Raw genomic sequence first — 14,765 nt, 5'->3', positions numbered from 1 at the left:
AGTCAAAACCCTTGGAAAACCTAAAACGCAATTTGCTTCGTCGTCTCTAATCTCTTTCTCTTTCTCCGTCGCCACCATGTTTGAGTACCGGTGCAGCTCCATCGATTGGAAGCCATCGCCGGTGGTAGCTCTTGCTACCAGCTCCGACGGCTCTCAGGTTGCCGCAGCTCGAGAAGATGGTTCTCTTGAGCTCTGGCTCGTCTCTCCGGGTGCTTCCTCTTGGCACTGTCAGCTCGTAAGTGCTCTTGTTTTTTCTCTTCCGATTTTGAACATTTTTGAGAAGATTAGATTCGTCATAGTTAATTTGTGTTTTTTGTTCACTTTCTTTTGAGTATAGATCATCCATGGAGATCCAAAATCGAGAATCTCGCACCTTGCGTGGTTTGGTGCTGGTTCTAAAGGTTCGTCTTCTGCTAGATTGTTCTCTTCTAGCATTGATGGCACAATTTCAGAGTGGGATCTTTTCGACTTGAAGCAAAAGGTGAATATCACTGAATTAAAAACTCTACCTTCTTGTAAGTTGTACATGACAGGTTTTTCTGATTACTGATTCTATAGATAAGTACATTCCCTTATTTTTCTTCTATTATTTATCTTATCAATGTGATTGTCCAGGTCGTTCTAGAGTCACTTGGAGTATCAATCTGGCAAATAGCTCTGGCGCCTCTTTCCATTGAAGCAGAAGGTCAAGAAGCTAAACTGATTCAGAATGGATACTTGAGTGAGAAATCAGATGACGAGGAAGAAAGTGGAGTTGAAGATGATTCTGAGTTGGACGAGCTTTATGAGAAAGTAGAGTCCTTGGATAGGCATCTTGCAGCTGCTTGTGATGATGGTTGCGTGAGGATATATTATATCTCTGGATCAGACAAGTTAACTTACTATAGATCGTTGCCTAGGGTCAGTGGTGAGAACTCTTTACTTCCCTTAGCATCGTTTTGATCCTTCATTATTGTATTTACTTTGAGCTTTATGAAACATTATTTTCGTAGGTCGTGCTTTAAGTGTGACGTGGAGTTCGGACGCACAGAGAATCTTTTCGGGCAGTAGCGATGGGTGAGAATAATTTATTTTACTTTGAATGAGATGCATATTATTGACTTTCCTTAGAGATGCATTTTTGGTTTGAAAGAAGACCCCTAAATGTTCTTTGATTTGGCTTGAGTTAATTTTTTTTTCGGTTTTCCAACAATTATTTGTAGGCTGATAAGGTGCTGGGATGCTAATCTATGCCATGAGGTATATAGAATCACAGTTGGACTTGGAGGACTGGGAAATGGGTCTGAGCTCTGCATCTGGTCTCTTCTTTCGTTGAGGTAAAGACTACCGTGCTCATATGTTAGTTTTATGTTTACCTTTCCTATTACTGATCATGTACATCCTATTTTAGATATGGAGTTCTTGTCAGTGGAGATAGTACAGGAAGTGTCCAGTTTTGGGATAGCCAGCATGGAACCCTATTGCAGGCGCATTCTAATCACAAGGGTGATGTCAATGCTCTTGCAGCAGCCCCAAGTCATAACCGGGTGTTTTCTGCAGGCGCTGATGGACAGGTAAATGATACTGCTAGTGTGTTCACTCATGTGAATCCCAGTTAAGAACTGGAATATAATTAAGACTGGTTCCCCATGGACGAGAAATGGGACTTAATAAAGTAGAAACAAATACTATGATCAAATATAAAGGTCTTGTGAAACTAAAAAGAAACCTTCCTGCTTTGACATGACTTTAGATATGTTGGCTGTTATGGTGACAACTTTCTAATTCTCCGTTCATCCTTTTGTAGGTTATCCTATATAAGCTCTCTGGTGGTACATTTAAATCACAAGATTTTAAACCTTCTTCCGCTCAGAAGTGGGATTATATCGGTTGTGTAAGGGCTCATACACATGACATCAGGGCTCTAACTGTTGCAGTACCAATAAGTTGGGAAGGTCAGTGGCTTCTACTATATTCAGATTTTCCTGTATGGTTCATAATTAAGATTCAAGTTTGAATGTGTTAGAGTTAAAGGATCACAAACACAGTGAAAACCCAAAGTGTTCAATATAAAAGAATGAGTATCATAAGAAGTCCTCGTTCGACTACAAATAGAAATTCATTGTAAAACCAGTAAACTAGTTTTATCAAACTACTTGATATTTATCACAAGAATTCCCTAGCACCGATTATGGCTTGGGCCATAATGTGTATCAAAATGCATATGGGATAACTGATTACTATCTAGAAGCTGCCTAGTCTTTTTGTTACTTTTTGGTTCTTAAGCTCTCACCTTTTGCAGATTCCCTTCCAGACAGTAATGCAAAAGTAACAAGTCCTAAACAGCGCAGGAAGGAGAAGCCGGTTGGTTTCAGTTACCATAAATGGGCACATTTGGGGGTTCCGATGCTCATTTCAGCTGGTGATGATGCAAAGCTTTATGCATACTCAGTTCAAGAGTTTACTAAGTTCCCTCCACATGATATATGTCCGGCGCCTCAGAGAGTGCCCATGCAGATGGTACATAATACAGTGTTCAATCAGACTTCTCTTCTCTTGGTTCAGGATTTTTGTTCTTTAGATATTCTTCGTATTCACATAAGCAATGATTCCAGTGGGCGAGTCTCCACCAAGCCATTGGTTCGCGTTAAAAGTAAAGATGCCCGGAAGATCATATGCAGTGCAATTTCTAACACAGGATCACTTTTTGCTTATTCTGATCAAGTTCGCCCAAGTCTATTTGAGTTGAAGAAAACTAAACTTGGAAAGAATCCATGGAGTGCTAATAGAAAGCGACTTCCCAATCTTCCGTTTGCCCATTCCATGGTTTTCAGCTGTGATTGCACTCGGCTGATAATTGCTGGACATGATAGAAGGATATATGTATGTGCCAATTTTTTTGCTAGTAACCAATTTTTTGTTTACTTGCTTGACCTTGTCAAACATCTGAACTTTATTTGTTGGCAGATTGTTGACGTTGGTAGCATGGAGCTATTACATTCTTTTACTCCACGCCAGGAGGGGCAGGAAGGCGAATCTCCTCCTCGCGAGCCTCCAATTACAAAACTGTATACTAGCTCAAATGATGATTGGTTAGCTGCTATCAATTGCTTTGGGGACATATATGTTTTCAACCTGGAAACGCAGAGGTGAACATTCTGTGACCCCTCTCATCGTACAATTAATTTGTTTAGACTTGTCACGTGTTCCTAGTAATATATATGTGCAGAGAAATACAAGTATGGCTTGCATATATTCAAGCACCTGCTTGTATATTTTTTTCATTTAGGCTCTAATTCTGATTACAGGCAGCATTGGTTCATATCAAGGCTTGATGGTGCATCTGTTGCAGCTGCTGGTTTTCATCCGAGGGACAACAATGTGCTTGTGATCTCTACCTCTTCAAACCAGGTCTTTGCATTGGACGTGGAGGCTAGAGAGTTGAGCAAGTGGTCACTGCTGCACACTTTTTGTTTGCCAAAGAGCTACCAAAATTTTCCTGGTGAGGTCGTAGGACTCTCATTCTCTCCGTCACCAAGTTCATCATCTGTAATCATTTACAGCTCCAGGTACTTAATTGGATTTCAGATTTTTCACTAATTATGACAAACGCCTTGTGATAATGACACATGTATCTTTGGCTGCATAGCAGAGCTAAGTGTTTGATTGAATTTGGGAAGCCGGCGGAACAAGACGAGGAAGCGGATTCGCCATGCAATCTGTCTGAAAAGCTAGAAGGTAAACTTGCAAGCATTGGTATGAAATTGGGGAATGGTGCTAAAAAACGTAGGCTAGAGGAGTATCAAAAAGAGAGTAAGAGTAATAAGAGAAAGAAGTTTGAAATGGTAACCTCAAAGCACCCGGTTCTATATTTACGACATCTATCAAAAAGTGCAGTCTTGGTTATAGAGAAACCATGGATGGAGGTTGTCAAAAATTTGGATACACAACCAGTTCACAGACATATATTTGGGACATAAGTAAGGACAGGAAGCTAAAGAAGTTTCCTTTAACTTCTTGAGGTCCTGCTTATCCCACTAGGAAAACGCAATAGAACTGTTGAAGAGTGTCAAGTTGTGAGGAAGTATATTTCCTTCCATATTTAGTGTAATACATGCCTAAAATTTTGTAAGAACCCTAATGAGTTTTGTTTTTGTTCTTTGTTTTCAATACATTGGATATTGAGCTTTGTAGCTCACACCTAGATTTATATATTGAGAACCTCTTTTTGTTGTTATTGTTGTTGTTGTTGTGTTCTCTTCATTTTTGAGTCAATCCATTGTGTTTGGCTGTGATATGGTCATTTTTGCACGATTTCTATCGTAGTCCAAATAACTCTCTTTTTCATTCTTTGGTTATATATGACAAGTCTTAAGAGCATTTCCATCCATCAGACACTATATGGGTGTCTCAAAAATATTATTTTAATTATTTTATATGAAATAAATTATTTATTTAAATTATAAATCATAAAAAGAGAATTTGGCCAATAATATAAGGACAAGTAGAGACACAGTTTCTCAAAATTTCTCAAACCAGAAACTGTGTTTATCCTCTCTCCTACTTTTTTATTATTTTTTATTTTTTTAATCTTGAAACATTCTTCAAGACACTACTGTTGAAGATGCTCTAAACTCCTTGTGGATGTGGAACGGGAATAGTTTTAAGTTTTAACAAATCTCGCATTCTATAAAATGTAAAATCATTAAGGTGGAGCATTAAACCCCGTAGGTATACAAAACGTATACTTTTTTTCTTTTCTAATGACTCGAATTTTTCTTTTTTCCCCTGAAATAAGAATGAGAGAAAGTACATGTGTTTGTGTGTCGACCAAATAGAGGATGTTAAACGGCGAAGTCAGGATTTTAAGAAAAAAGGATGACAAAAAGAAGACACGTACGAGAAAAGAAGACCCCAGACGTCAACTAAAAAACCACCACGTGTCTCTCCTTCTCTCCCACCGTTGCATGGAGCAGACAGACGCTGCAACTGCCTCGTGTTACTCCCTAACGCACCAATCACTTAGCCACACCTCTCCAACTATCTCGAACAAGCAAAGTTTGACGCCAATAACGCCTAACACTAAAACAAATAATTTGAAGCTTTTTACATTTCAAAAACCAAAAAAGAAAACCCTCGCATATTGGTTTGAACTTTGAAGTACATTGCATGTGGTTTAAAAACTAAACTGAAGAAAAGAAAAAAGAGTGGATAGGTGTAGGCACGCATGACGCCCAGCAACAACACGCGTTGCGGTGACATCCTCTGTGATTGGTGAACCGAACCACATCTCTTCTTGTAAAAACGGCACATTAACTCATTTCCTCACACGTGTCCCTATCCCCAACCCTCACTAACACGTACCCATCCTTCTCTCCCCAAATGTCCTTCTTCCTTAATATTCGCCTCTCTCTTATTGGCCCTTCACACTTCTTATAACCTTCCCTACCTCATCACTCTCTTTGATCTCTCACCATCCATATCTTCTTCTTCTTCTTCTTTGAGTTCTTTTTTTTTCTTCTTGACGTCATGATAAAGATACTCAACCCTCACTCACACCATTCTCACTCGACCACAACTCTTAAAACAGCTGAGATCTTGTCTAAATACAGACCCATTGCTCCTAAGCCCGGGACGCCTCGAGTTAATGACGATGACCCCTCTTCCTCTATGTCTCACAAGATCAGCCAATCTCCTTACCTTCGTAACCTCTGGCCTCAGCTTCAAGCGCGGCCTACAAGAACCCGCAAGCGAGGCCGAGGCGGGATGGGTCCCTCTTCTCTTGCTATGAAGAGACCAAAGTCGTTATGCGGTTCTTCTCCCACTTCTACTAATTCTACACAACGTGTTCTTGGACCTATTAAAACACTGCCGTTTCAGGCTTTCACTCATCATGGGTTACCTAACCTAGCTCAAGTTGGCTACGCTTTGGACAATGGTGGCTCTTCTGCTTTGGTGACTTTACCTCTTCTTCAATGCTATCCTCCTCCCTCCAAATGCATGGAGCCAGAGATCAAAGGAAAAGGTGTCATTGATCTCAACAAGACCGCGGAAGTGATACAAGAGAGAGATTTCTTGACGCAACTACAAGGACCCATCACCACACCCACAACCGCAACCACAAGCAGAGTCATATCACCGCAGGCCATAAGACCGGTTTGCTCAAAAATCAACGTAGCCTACATAAACCCACTAACCAACCCATCTCCACCATCTCAAACCAGCAAGAAATCACCAAGAGAGGTCGAAGAGGAAGTCGAATCCGATGACTTGCCCTCTGTGATCACCGATTCCAACAACAGGGTCAGGCTCGTGAACTCCGCTTACAAGGAAATGATGGGTCAGCCCGAGTGCTCGTGGCTGGATTCAATGGTGAGAGGGAAGAGGATCTGTGGGGAAGTAATGATCAATTTTTGTGAATCCAAAATTCCAGTGATGACTGAGAATAATGGGTTCTCTTGCTGGGTGAGGATAGATTGGGGAAGAGTCGGTAAGGAGGTGTACATGCATGCCTTTTGCGATGTAACGAAACTTGCTTGCGATTCCAAAGATTATGTCTTTACGTGGAGGTTTCACACAACCACTGACCGCAGAGATACTTGTCATTCAAGCTGCAACGTTTAGATTAGGTTTTGGAATATGTGTGTTACCCTTTCTAGTAGTTCTTTAGCGTAATGATATATCTATATATATATATATTATCTATAGCAAATATGTAAATGTCAGTTAGTCATAATTTCTGCTGTTGAAATACAGTATGAATTGAGAAGAACAAGTTCCTCCTTATAGTAGAATGGTATTATAATCTCTGGAAACAGAAACTTTTAAATTTCGTTGGTAATGTACTTAACGTTGTTGTCTTCATGACTTGGGCTGGAAGCGATCGTAGAAGGCGAAGGTCTTAAAAAATAAAAACTCAAATGTTGAGTACTTAAAACTACACACAAGTTTCAGGAGCTGGAGGATGATAATTAACCCGTATTTAAATCTGTTTGTGTCTCTTTGCAAACTTTTAACGTAGAAAGTTGAGTGGTGTTATCTTAAGCAAGTTTACGAGTACCGACTACCGAAATCATATTTTCAATAGAAAATGGCGTAAAAGAATTTTGTATTGTTCGACTCATACGCGCAAATTCTCATTGGGTCTTGGTTGTTCTTAACAGCGATGGCTATTCATTTAAGATCACTTCATTGGTTCGTCATGTTTGATACCAAACGAGAGAAGTAACTCCTTGAACTGTTCCACCTCCAGTTAATCAGAATATTCTTGGTTGTAAATGGGTCTTCAAAACCAAATTATACTATAAGTGGTCCAGGTATCAGTGCAGATTAAGAATACCGCGCTGACCGCTACGCTTGATTGGTTTTTGAGGGGCCTTGTACGATGCAGTCAGTATTCATATTGCAGCTATGATCTTACTATCAATACAAACGCAGATGAGACTTGGCTTCCAAAACAAAAACTCAAGAGTGAATACTATCGGTGAGCAATTGTGGTATTCTTTCATCTAAGGAAGCCTGATACAATATAGATTCAGGTAGATTGTAAGATAGCCCTTCAAAACCAACGTGGCTTGCATATTTGTAGCAGTTCTTACATTACCATCCAACAAACTACAACTTCAACTTTAGTTATCAAGAATCTGCCACTCTGCAACTTTAGTTATATGCTGAAGAATATTTTGTTACCTGGTTTCGCTTGGCTTGCTCGAGTAACTTCATCCTAAAATCTTGCAAGTCAAATGAAACTCTGTACTGGAGCGGATAGCTCTAGTTCATATGCAGCTTGGTAAAACTCTGCAGCTTGCTGTGACATGCCTTGCTTCTTTGCAACGTGCCCTAGCTTCATCCATGCATCGTGATTTCTCGGGTCTAATTTTAAGGCATTCATCAGAAAACTTTTGGCGGTTGGAAGTGATTCACCCCCGGATTTCATCATAACCTCTGCTATTGAAACAATGCTGGGTACGTGATCTGGTTCAATCGAGAGTGAGAGGAAGAAGGATGTTAAAGCCTCTTCATGAAGTGATTTGGCTTCTAGACACAAACCTGTCCCAGCCATAGAAGCAAATGTATCGAGCTTGTTATAAACGCGGGAATTTATGAATGTGGAAAACTTGATGAGTTCGTTTAAGACTTTTTCAGTATTTTCTCCATACCTGTTTCATTCCAGCCTCTAGGAGAATAATAACTCATGGATCTTGCCTTCTCGAGACATGCTTCTGCATCTGACCATGAACCTAGCTTTCCATAGACAGAGGCCAGGTCTTGCCAAGCTTCCGTTTCAAATTTCTGTAGCAGAGCCTGGGAATAAAGAATAAGATTATTCAGCGATATCACAAAATTCACAGAATATGTTTCTTTCATATTTTAACATCCAAACTAGGTACCTCGGACTTTTCAGATTTCTCTTGCGCTCGAATTAGGCCCAGCAAGTTGCTGCATGTCTTCATTGCCTGCTTAGGTTGTTCTTGAGCCATCTGAAGCATAGCTTTTGACTTCAGAAGCTCTAACTTTTCAAGGTCACCAGCCTCTTCCATGGTGAAGTCCAGAATTGATTCAGCATCCTTGAGCCGTTTCTCCGCTGAAAGGACAATAGCTAAATGTTTCCATCCTTTAGTTGAAACTCCTCCCACCATACTAGAATACTCAACCGCACCATCCAAAGCCGCCTGAACATTTCTTTGAACTGCATTCTCAACGCTTAGGTTAAATATAACGTCTAGTTCTGGATCAGCCTTGCCCCTCTTTGCTGCTTCATTTAAAGAGAACAGAGATTTTTTCTGAAGGAAAACCCGTTCAGAGTCTAACTTAGAACTTCTTGCAGCGTTTCCATAGCACACACCAAGGAACTTGTGTGCTTGACTCAAAAGATGTTCACTCTGACTGTTTGCCAAGTCGAGCAGCCTATGAGAGAAATTTATGCCATCCCTTGAGTGTTTTGGATCTTTAGAGCACAGCTTTGCTCCAAACAATAACCAAGGAATGTGTGGAATTTGTCTTGATTCAGAAGGGCCTAGGGCCATCTTTAATAGATTGATGGCCGCTGTATCGATCCCAGCAGCACTGTAACAAAGGGAGAGAAGGTACCATCTCTCCCCGCGAGTATAAACACCTGGAAGAGTCTCCTCTAGATAGTTCGCTAACACTTCAAACTGTCCAGTCATGGAAAGGGCGTAAGTGAGATGATCCATTAGCTCTGCATCCCACTGTATGTCGCCAACCACCATCTTCTTTACAAGTAACATTAGCAACACAATTGCTTCCTCGATGTTGTCTTTTGGGCATGCCTCAACACTCCCGTAAAGTAAAACCAAAGTTAAGGATTTCTGCGTAACAGCTAACCTCTGGGGATCCAAATTCCATGGTCTGGATAAAGCACGGCGATATGAAGCAATAGTTTCATGATGATTCCCCGCTTTGGTCCATAGTAAAGGAAGCAATTCCAGGGCCTTCTGAAAAATTTCCTGCAGTTTAGAGAATCCGCTGATTCCGTCAGGCATGCCACTCGGCAGTGCAGATTCAACCACGTCCAGGATTATTTTGCATTCTTCTGCAGCCTCTGGTAAAACAGTAAACAGCAGGACAATGTGACTAGATTCCAATGCAAAAATCTGGAGAGCATCACAGGTAATATTAAAATCCATGCATACATACCTTGGTAAGAGCCGAGTTCTTCAAGTGATCTAGCTTTAAGCAAGATTGCTTCAAGAAGTAAACTGACTGAATGCATAGACATTGTGCAGGGAGGCACACTAACAACTTTGGAGCGCGGTTTGCAAGGACGAGTTCTCTCAACAATGGCTTTGATTATCCTTGGAGTTAAGACCTTAATGTCAATCCCCTTAAACACCTGAAGCGCTGCATCGAAATTACGTCTCTGATATTCAAGTCTCCCCAACAAAGCCCTAGCTTCCTAAACACACACGAGGAAGAAAAAAAAAACTCAACATCGGGATGATTCCAGTTAAACCCACAACAGCAAAAAAATTGATGCATCAGAGTAGCTAAACACACCTCATAGTTGAGTGATAGAGCTTCCTTTAAAGTCGATTCAGCTTCATCGACTTGAATATCTTCCAATTTCGAATCCCAATCGCCTCCTCCATTTCGAGAAGAAAGTCCACTAGCTGAGAAATCTCTAGTAGCTAGGGATTCCGGCGAACCGGGCTGATCCTCGAACCGGAATTGCTCGCCTGAACAAGCACACAACATCTTCTCCTCCTTCTCCTCACAAACGCAGAAATGTAATGAACAGATTCAGAGATCTACGCCGCTTTTATAATCAGCTTCACTAAGGAAAAAACAGAAACATGAATTCAGAAATCAACCACAAATCCTTAAGCCTATATAGATTTTTCTATTTTAGCTCCAAAACGAGCTCAGAAAAAAGGAAAAAATGGAGAAATGGAAGAAGCTTACATGAAAATGGCAGAAGGTAAACGCAATTAGCGACAAGGAGAAACGCGAAAAGCAGCCGCCATGAAAACCGGATTTGATAGGAAGTGACTTATAACTTGAGATTTCTTGGAGTAGTAAGCTAAAAACCAAAAACCTCGAATTTGTGAAATCGATTTTACTCAGAGAGAAGATTCGAAATCGATGAAGGGCTCTTTGTCATTTTGCACTGTGTGTCTTGTTCATGTCAATGTAAGCAACAAGCCAGCAGCAACCACGCTGTGATTTTCTTTTTTTTTTCTTTTTCTTTTTCTAAGGTAATTTGAATTTTGTTTTAGGTCCCACATTTATATCTGTTTTCAACTATAGCATGCTTTAAACATTCCCAAATTAACCCTACTGTTATGATTAAACACTGTAGTATGCATATGTATGAAACGTAAAAATACACATGTCATTATTTCGAGGAGAGAAGGAAGTAACCAAATAAATGAGTAAATTTAGAAAGAGAGAGGTGATGAGTTTTTTTTTTTTTTGAATTTCTTTCGAACAAGTATTGCTATTAGACCAAAAAAAAAAAAAGGATGATTAGGCTTGTTTTTCTTGACACAAACTGAGATGACTTTTTTTTGAGTTTTTTCTACGCAAAGCGAGGATAAGGCCTGCCTAGTATTTGTACATTTGTTGTTACCCGTCAAAAGCAGGCATGTCAAAATATATACCGAGCGACGAGGACCATGAACGAGCAAATATGTTATATGTCCTTAAGGAATAAAAGTGACGTGAAACTTAAAAGAAGAATTGAGTTTCCCATTACAACTTGATTCTATAAATAAAACCCATAACATCTTCTTATTCATCAGATTTTTTTAGGTCAAACAATCGGAAACTGCAATTGAATCCTGACATTCAAATGCCATTTTCTAGTCTGAGCCAATTATGATAAGTTGAAACAACAAGGATCAAACCCCCAAGCAAAATGTCTCACCATACATGAAAAATAGCATCAACACTTGATTCAATAACCCTCCATTTCTGTTTCTTGTTAAGCAGCCGAGCTTACAAGAACAAATAGCGGTGTCTCTCCTAGTTTCTCCTTTCCCTTCAAAAACATTGCAACCACACATCTCTTTATAAGCAAATCAGTGTCAGAGATTGGAAGCAGGTAGTAAAACAGAGACAAAGAAGGTAAACCTTAAGCTCTGGTAATTCAATTACGCAAGCACACTCAACAATCTTCACTCCTACTCGTTCTGCAAAACACAACCAATTGTGGGAGTGAGAAATAATCAAGTTTAACTGAATTGTATATGCTGCATTATCAAAAGGATAAATTTACAACGTGAACACAAACTTAAGTCTCAAATTTGGACTTACCAAGTAGTCGGATTGCAGCAGCGAGAGTCCCACCCGTTGCAATGAGGTCATCAATAATAATAGCACGCTCACCAGGCTCTACTGCACCTACATGCATCTCAATCGTATCTGTTCCATACTCCAACGAATACTCCTCTGAAATAACTTTCCCTGTTAAAGAAACCAAAATCATTAGGAATTGTAAAAATTAACTTCCACGGACAAAACAGGGAATGCAATAATTATTTGACACTGCTCAATAAGCTTCCAAATGACTTAACACATTTCTTGTAATTGGTCAAGATATACACCTTAGTCCATCGATATGTAACAGAAAAAATAGCAACCACTTAGGCTACTACGTGTTACCACAAAGAAATGTGATCTAGCAAATGAGTAGCATCATAGATAATCGAAGACATAGCAAGATAGAAGTCACTTGCTCATGTTCAAGATAATGATAATGTGTAGACTTAGAGCAATAAGCCATTTAAACTAACATCTTCCTACCAAACTTTATTTGTTTAATTTAATGGATACCCAGCCAATTGAGACCTCGGATGTAACTCAATATCAAAATCACAAGTAGAGGAAGAAAGAAAAATATACCAGGTAGCTTCTTGGGCTTCCTCATGGGAACAAATTTGGCACCAATAGCCAACGCAATAGGAGGGCCAAAAATGAAACCTCTAGCTTCAACACCTGCATTTACCACAACATCCATTTAGGCAGAACCAAAAATCATCCACCAAAATTCATCACAACTTACAGTTTAGGCTAACATACGCAGTATTCCATCAAGACCAAAAGCAATTAAATCTAGTATTGGAGAAACCCACAAGCTATTAATCGATTGAAGAATCAAACAGAACCATAAGAGTTACCTGCAACAACAGATATGCCTTTATCTTTGTACCTATCAACAAACAAAGCAATAGTATCCTTAAAGGCCTCAGTGTCTAGAAGAAGCGTCGTTATGTCCTGAAACATGATTCCTGCCAAGTATCCAACCAGATCAAGCCTAAGAGACGATAATTGGTTTAAATAACAAAAGCCTCGTGGAAACATAGAAAGAAAGGAGACCTGGTTTCGGGAAGTCGGGGATGACTCTAATGGAAGAGGCGATCTTGGCGATTCTCGGATCTTGCACATCTTCAGTCGCCATTTCACTGTCCCGACTCGCTGCTGCTTTTTAGCAAAAGACTCGGCGTCAGATTTGCAAACACAGAGAGAGAGACCCTAAGACTCAAAAGAGACACAGTGATGAAATAATGACCACTTTATCCTAATGATTTCACGCTTTGACGGAATTGCCCCACTCAAGCAAAAATATTTTGGAAACAAAAAGTTTAAAAGGGATATAGAAGGTGGTGGGGTCTACCGGCGGAGGAGAAGAGGCAGGGTGAGGTGGTGGAACGGTGGTTTGAGAGACGGATCGAAGGAGGAGCACGATGGTAGATGTTGGGAAGACGGTAGCGAGGAACAGCAGGAGCAAGACAGAGACGATGAGAAACAAGTGGAGAAATTATTGTTTGCATTGTCTTTGGACTGAGAGATCTTAAAGGAGAATGTAAATTACTTTAAAAACGGAATAATGGACAAATGCCGTGATCAATGACTTTTCAAGTCTAACCAACCTCACTCATCCATTGTATTCTTTCTGTTCTAGTTATTTGATGTTTTGAGTTTTTTATTTGTTCCACCAAATTTGATGTTTTGTAAAAAAATCATTATTATTTTTGTTTGTAACCAATAAAAAAAGAAGAGAAGTAAAACTAATATTATTTAACTAAGAAAATAATAATAAAAATTATAATTTTTTTTTTTTTTATTTGTGTGTAAAACTCAAACATCATTCTTTTAAGAACAGAGGGGAGAGTATCATTTTTTCTCATATAATACTGGATGACTCCAATAAGATTTTGATTCTCTTAGGGGGTGTTATTGGTTTATTAATTTGTAAATCCATATAGAATTTGAAAATTTCTATTAATTATGAAATCAAGATATATGGATTTTGAAATAACACGTGTTTACCCATGGATTTGAATCCTTCTATTTTTCTCTTTCAATTCCATTCAAATCTATTTAAAACATAATTTGGATTCTCAAATCCAAAAAGAAATGACTAAACGAATAACATAAGATTTTAACTAGTATTTATAAATCATGGAACCAATAACACATGATTTTAATTAAGATTTAAAATCAATGATTGAATAACAAATGATTTTTGTTTGGAATTGTAATTCCTTGTAATTCCATGAACCAATAACCCCTCCTTAGAGTATTCATACTCCAACAAATTATTATTATCCACAATGTTATGGTTATATTGACCTACGGAAAATCACCCCCAACAAAACATATACATTACTTTTTAAGCAAAAATTGAAACAATTCACTTGTAAAACTTAAAATTGTTGTCATTGAATATTTAGAGACATATTATAAATATTTTAACTTTATAAGAATTTTAAATATTATAATTATTTAAACTTTATAAGAAGCTTAACTATCATAAAGACTTAAATTTTATAAAACTTTTAGAGTATTTATAATATTTAAATTCTATATAAGTTTATAATATTAATAATATTTGAACTCTATATAAATTAAAAATATAACTATTATGTGAACCATTTAAAAGCAAATTTTAAATTAACTCGAATTATATGTCTTTTAAATAAAATATCATTAAAAAGTATAATCACAAAATGATGTTTAATTTCACAATACGGGATTATATGATGGCATGGGTTTGGATCGATATTAATACGGGACGGTATACCATGGGTAAAATCCTAGAATTAACAATCAAATTACAATTGTACAATTTTAAACACACTAAACAAAATAAAAAATATTAACAAAATAAGTACAACTTAAAATTTAAATTTTTTAGTTACAAAAATATCTACTGCAGTGTACCGTAGAGTAAAATCTAGATTTATTACAAACCAAATACAATCTACAATCAATCATAAGATTATAAACAAAAAAATTTCTTAATCAAATATATTACAACACAA

General features: G+C 38.4%; 4 protein-coding genes across 7 annotated transcripts; 2 read left to right on the top strand and 2 right to left on the bottom strand.

The window, feature by feature from the left end:
- Positions 1-4,216, top strand: LOC9326792 (U3 small nucleolar RNA-associated protein 4). 2 transcript variants are annotated; one of them, XM_021015220.1, is made up of 11 exons: positions 1-235; positions 338-481; positions 616-907; positions 993-1,056; positions 1,203-1,316; positions 1,391-1,553; positions 1,787-1,934; positions 2,282-2,862; positions 2,947-3,128; positions 3,288-3,548; positions 3,632-4,216. In XM_021015220.1, the coding sequence occupies exons 1-11, from the start codon at positions 77-79 to the stop codon at positions 3,957-3,959; spliced, it is 2,436 nt and encodes an 811-aa protein (XP_020870879.1). In that variant the 5' UTR covers positions 1-76; the 3' UTR covers positions 3,960-4,216. The 2 variants fall into 2 exon arrangements, with proteins under 2 accessions (XP_020870879.1, XP_020870878.1); XM_021015219.1 differs by having other exon boundaries at positions 4-235; positions 3,629-4,216.
- A 972-nt stretch (positions 4,217-5,188) lies between these two features.
- Positions 5,189-6,841, top strand: LOC110225447. Its single transcript, XM_021015222.1, has one exon. The coding sequence runs from the start codon at positions 5,509-5,511 to the stop codon at positions 6,601-6,603; it is 1,095 nt and encodes a 364-aa protein (XP_020870881.1). The 5' UTR covers positions 5,189-5,508; the 3' UTR covers positions 6,604-6,841.
- Positions 6,842-7,461: 620 nt separating this feature from the next.
- Positions 7,462-10,770, bottom strand: LOC9326791 (protein NPGR1). Of its 2 annotated transcripts, none has more exons than XM_021015221.1 (6): positions 10,402-10,770; positions 9,997-10,273; positions 9,637-9,895; positions 8,370-9,541; positions 8,139-8,283; positions 7,462-8,028 (listed from the first exon to the last, which is right to left on the bottom strand). In XM_021015221.1, exons 2-6 carry the CDS (start codon positions 10,192-10,194, stop codon positions 7,718-7,720), a joined length of 2,085 nt encoding a protein of 694 aa, XP_020870880.1. In that variant the 5' UTR covers positions 10,195-10,273; positions 10,402-10,770; the 3' UTR covers positions 7,462-7,717. The 2 variants fall into 2 exon arrangements, with proteins under 2 accessions (XP_020870880.1, XP_002890729.1); XM_002890683.2 differs by having other exon boundaries at positions 9,997-10,268.
- A 431-nt stretch (positions 10,771-11,201) lies between these two features.
- LOC9329530 (adenine phosphoribosyltransferase 1, chloroplastic) lies at positions 11,202-13,381 on the bottom strand. Of its 2 annotated transcripts, none has more exons than XM_021013926.1 (7): positions 13,115-13,381; positions 12,817-12,918; positions 12,618-12,728; positions 12,343-12,435; positions 11,755-11,904; positions 11,572-11,630; positions 11,202-11,479 (listed from the first exon to the last, which is right to left on the bottom strand). In XM_021013926.1, exons 1-7 carry the CDS (start codon positions 13,269-13,271, stop codon positions 11,423-11,425), a joined length of 729 nt encoding a protein of 242 aa, XP_020869585.1. In that variant the 5' UTR covers positions 13,272-13,381; the 3' UTR covers positions 11,202-11,422. The 2 variants fall into 2 exon arrangements, with proteins under 2 accessions (XP_020869585.1, XP_020869584.1); XM_021013925.1 differs by having other exon boundaries at positions 12,817-12,921; positions 13,115-13,318.
- Between the last annotated feature and the right edge of the window lie 1,384 nt (positions 13,382-14,765).

The sequence above is a fragment of the Arabidopsis lyrata genome (genome assembly GCF_000004255.2).
Source record: "Arabidopsis lyrata subsp. lyrata unplaced genomic scaffold ARALYscaffold_1, whole genome shotgun sequence".
Lineage (NCBI taxonomy): Eukaryota > Viridiplantae > Streptophyta > Magnoliopsida > Brassicales > Brassicaceae > Arabidopsis > Arabidopsis lyrata.
This window is presented reverse-complemented; position numbering and strand designations above follow the sequence as displayed.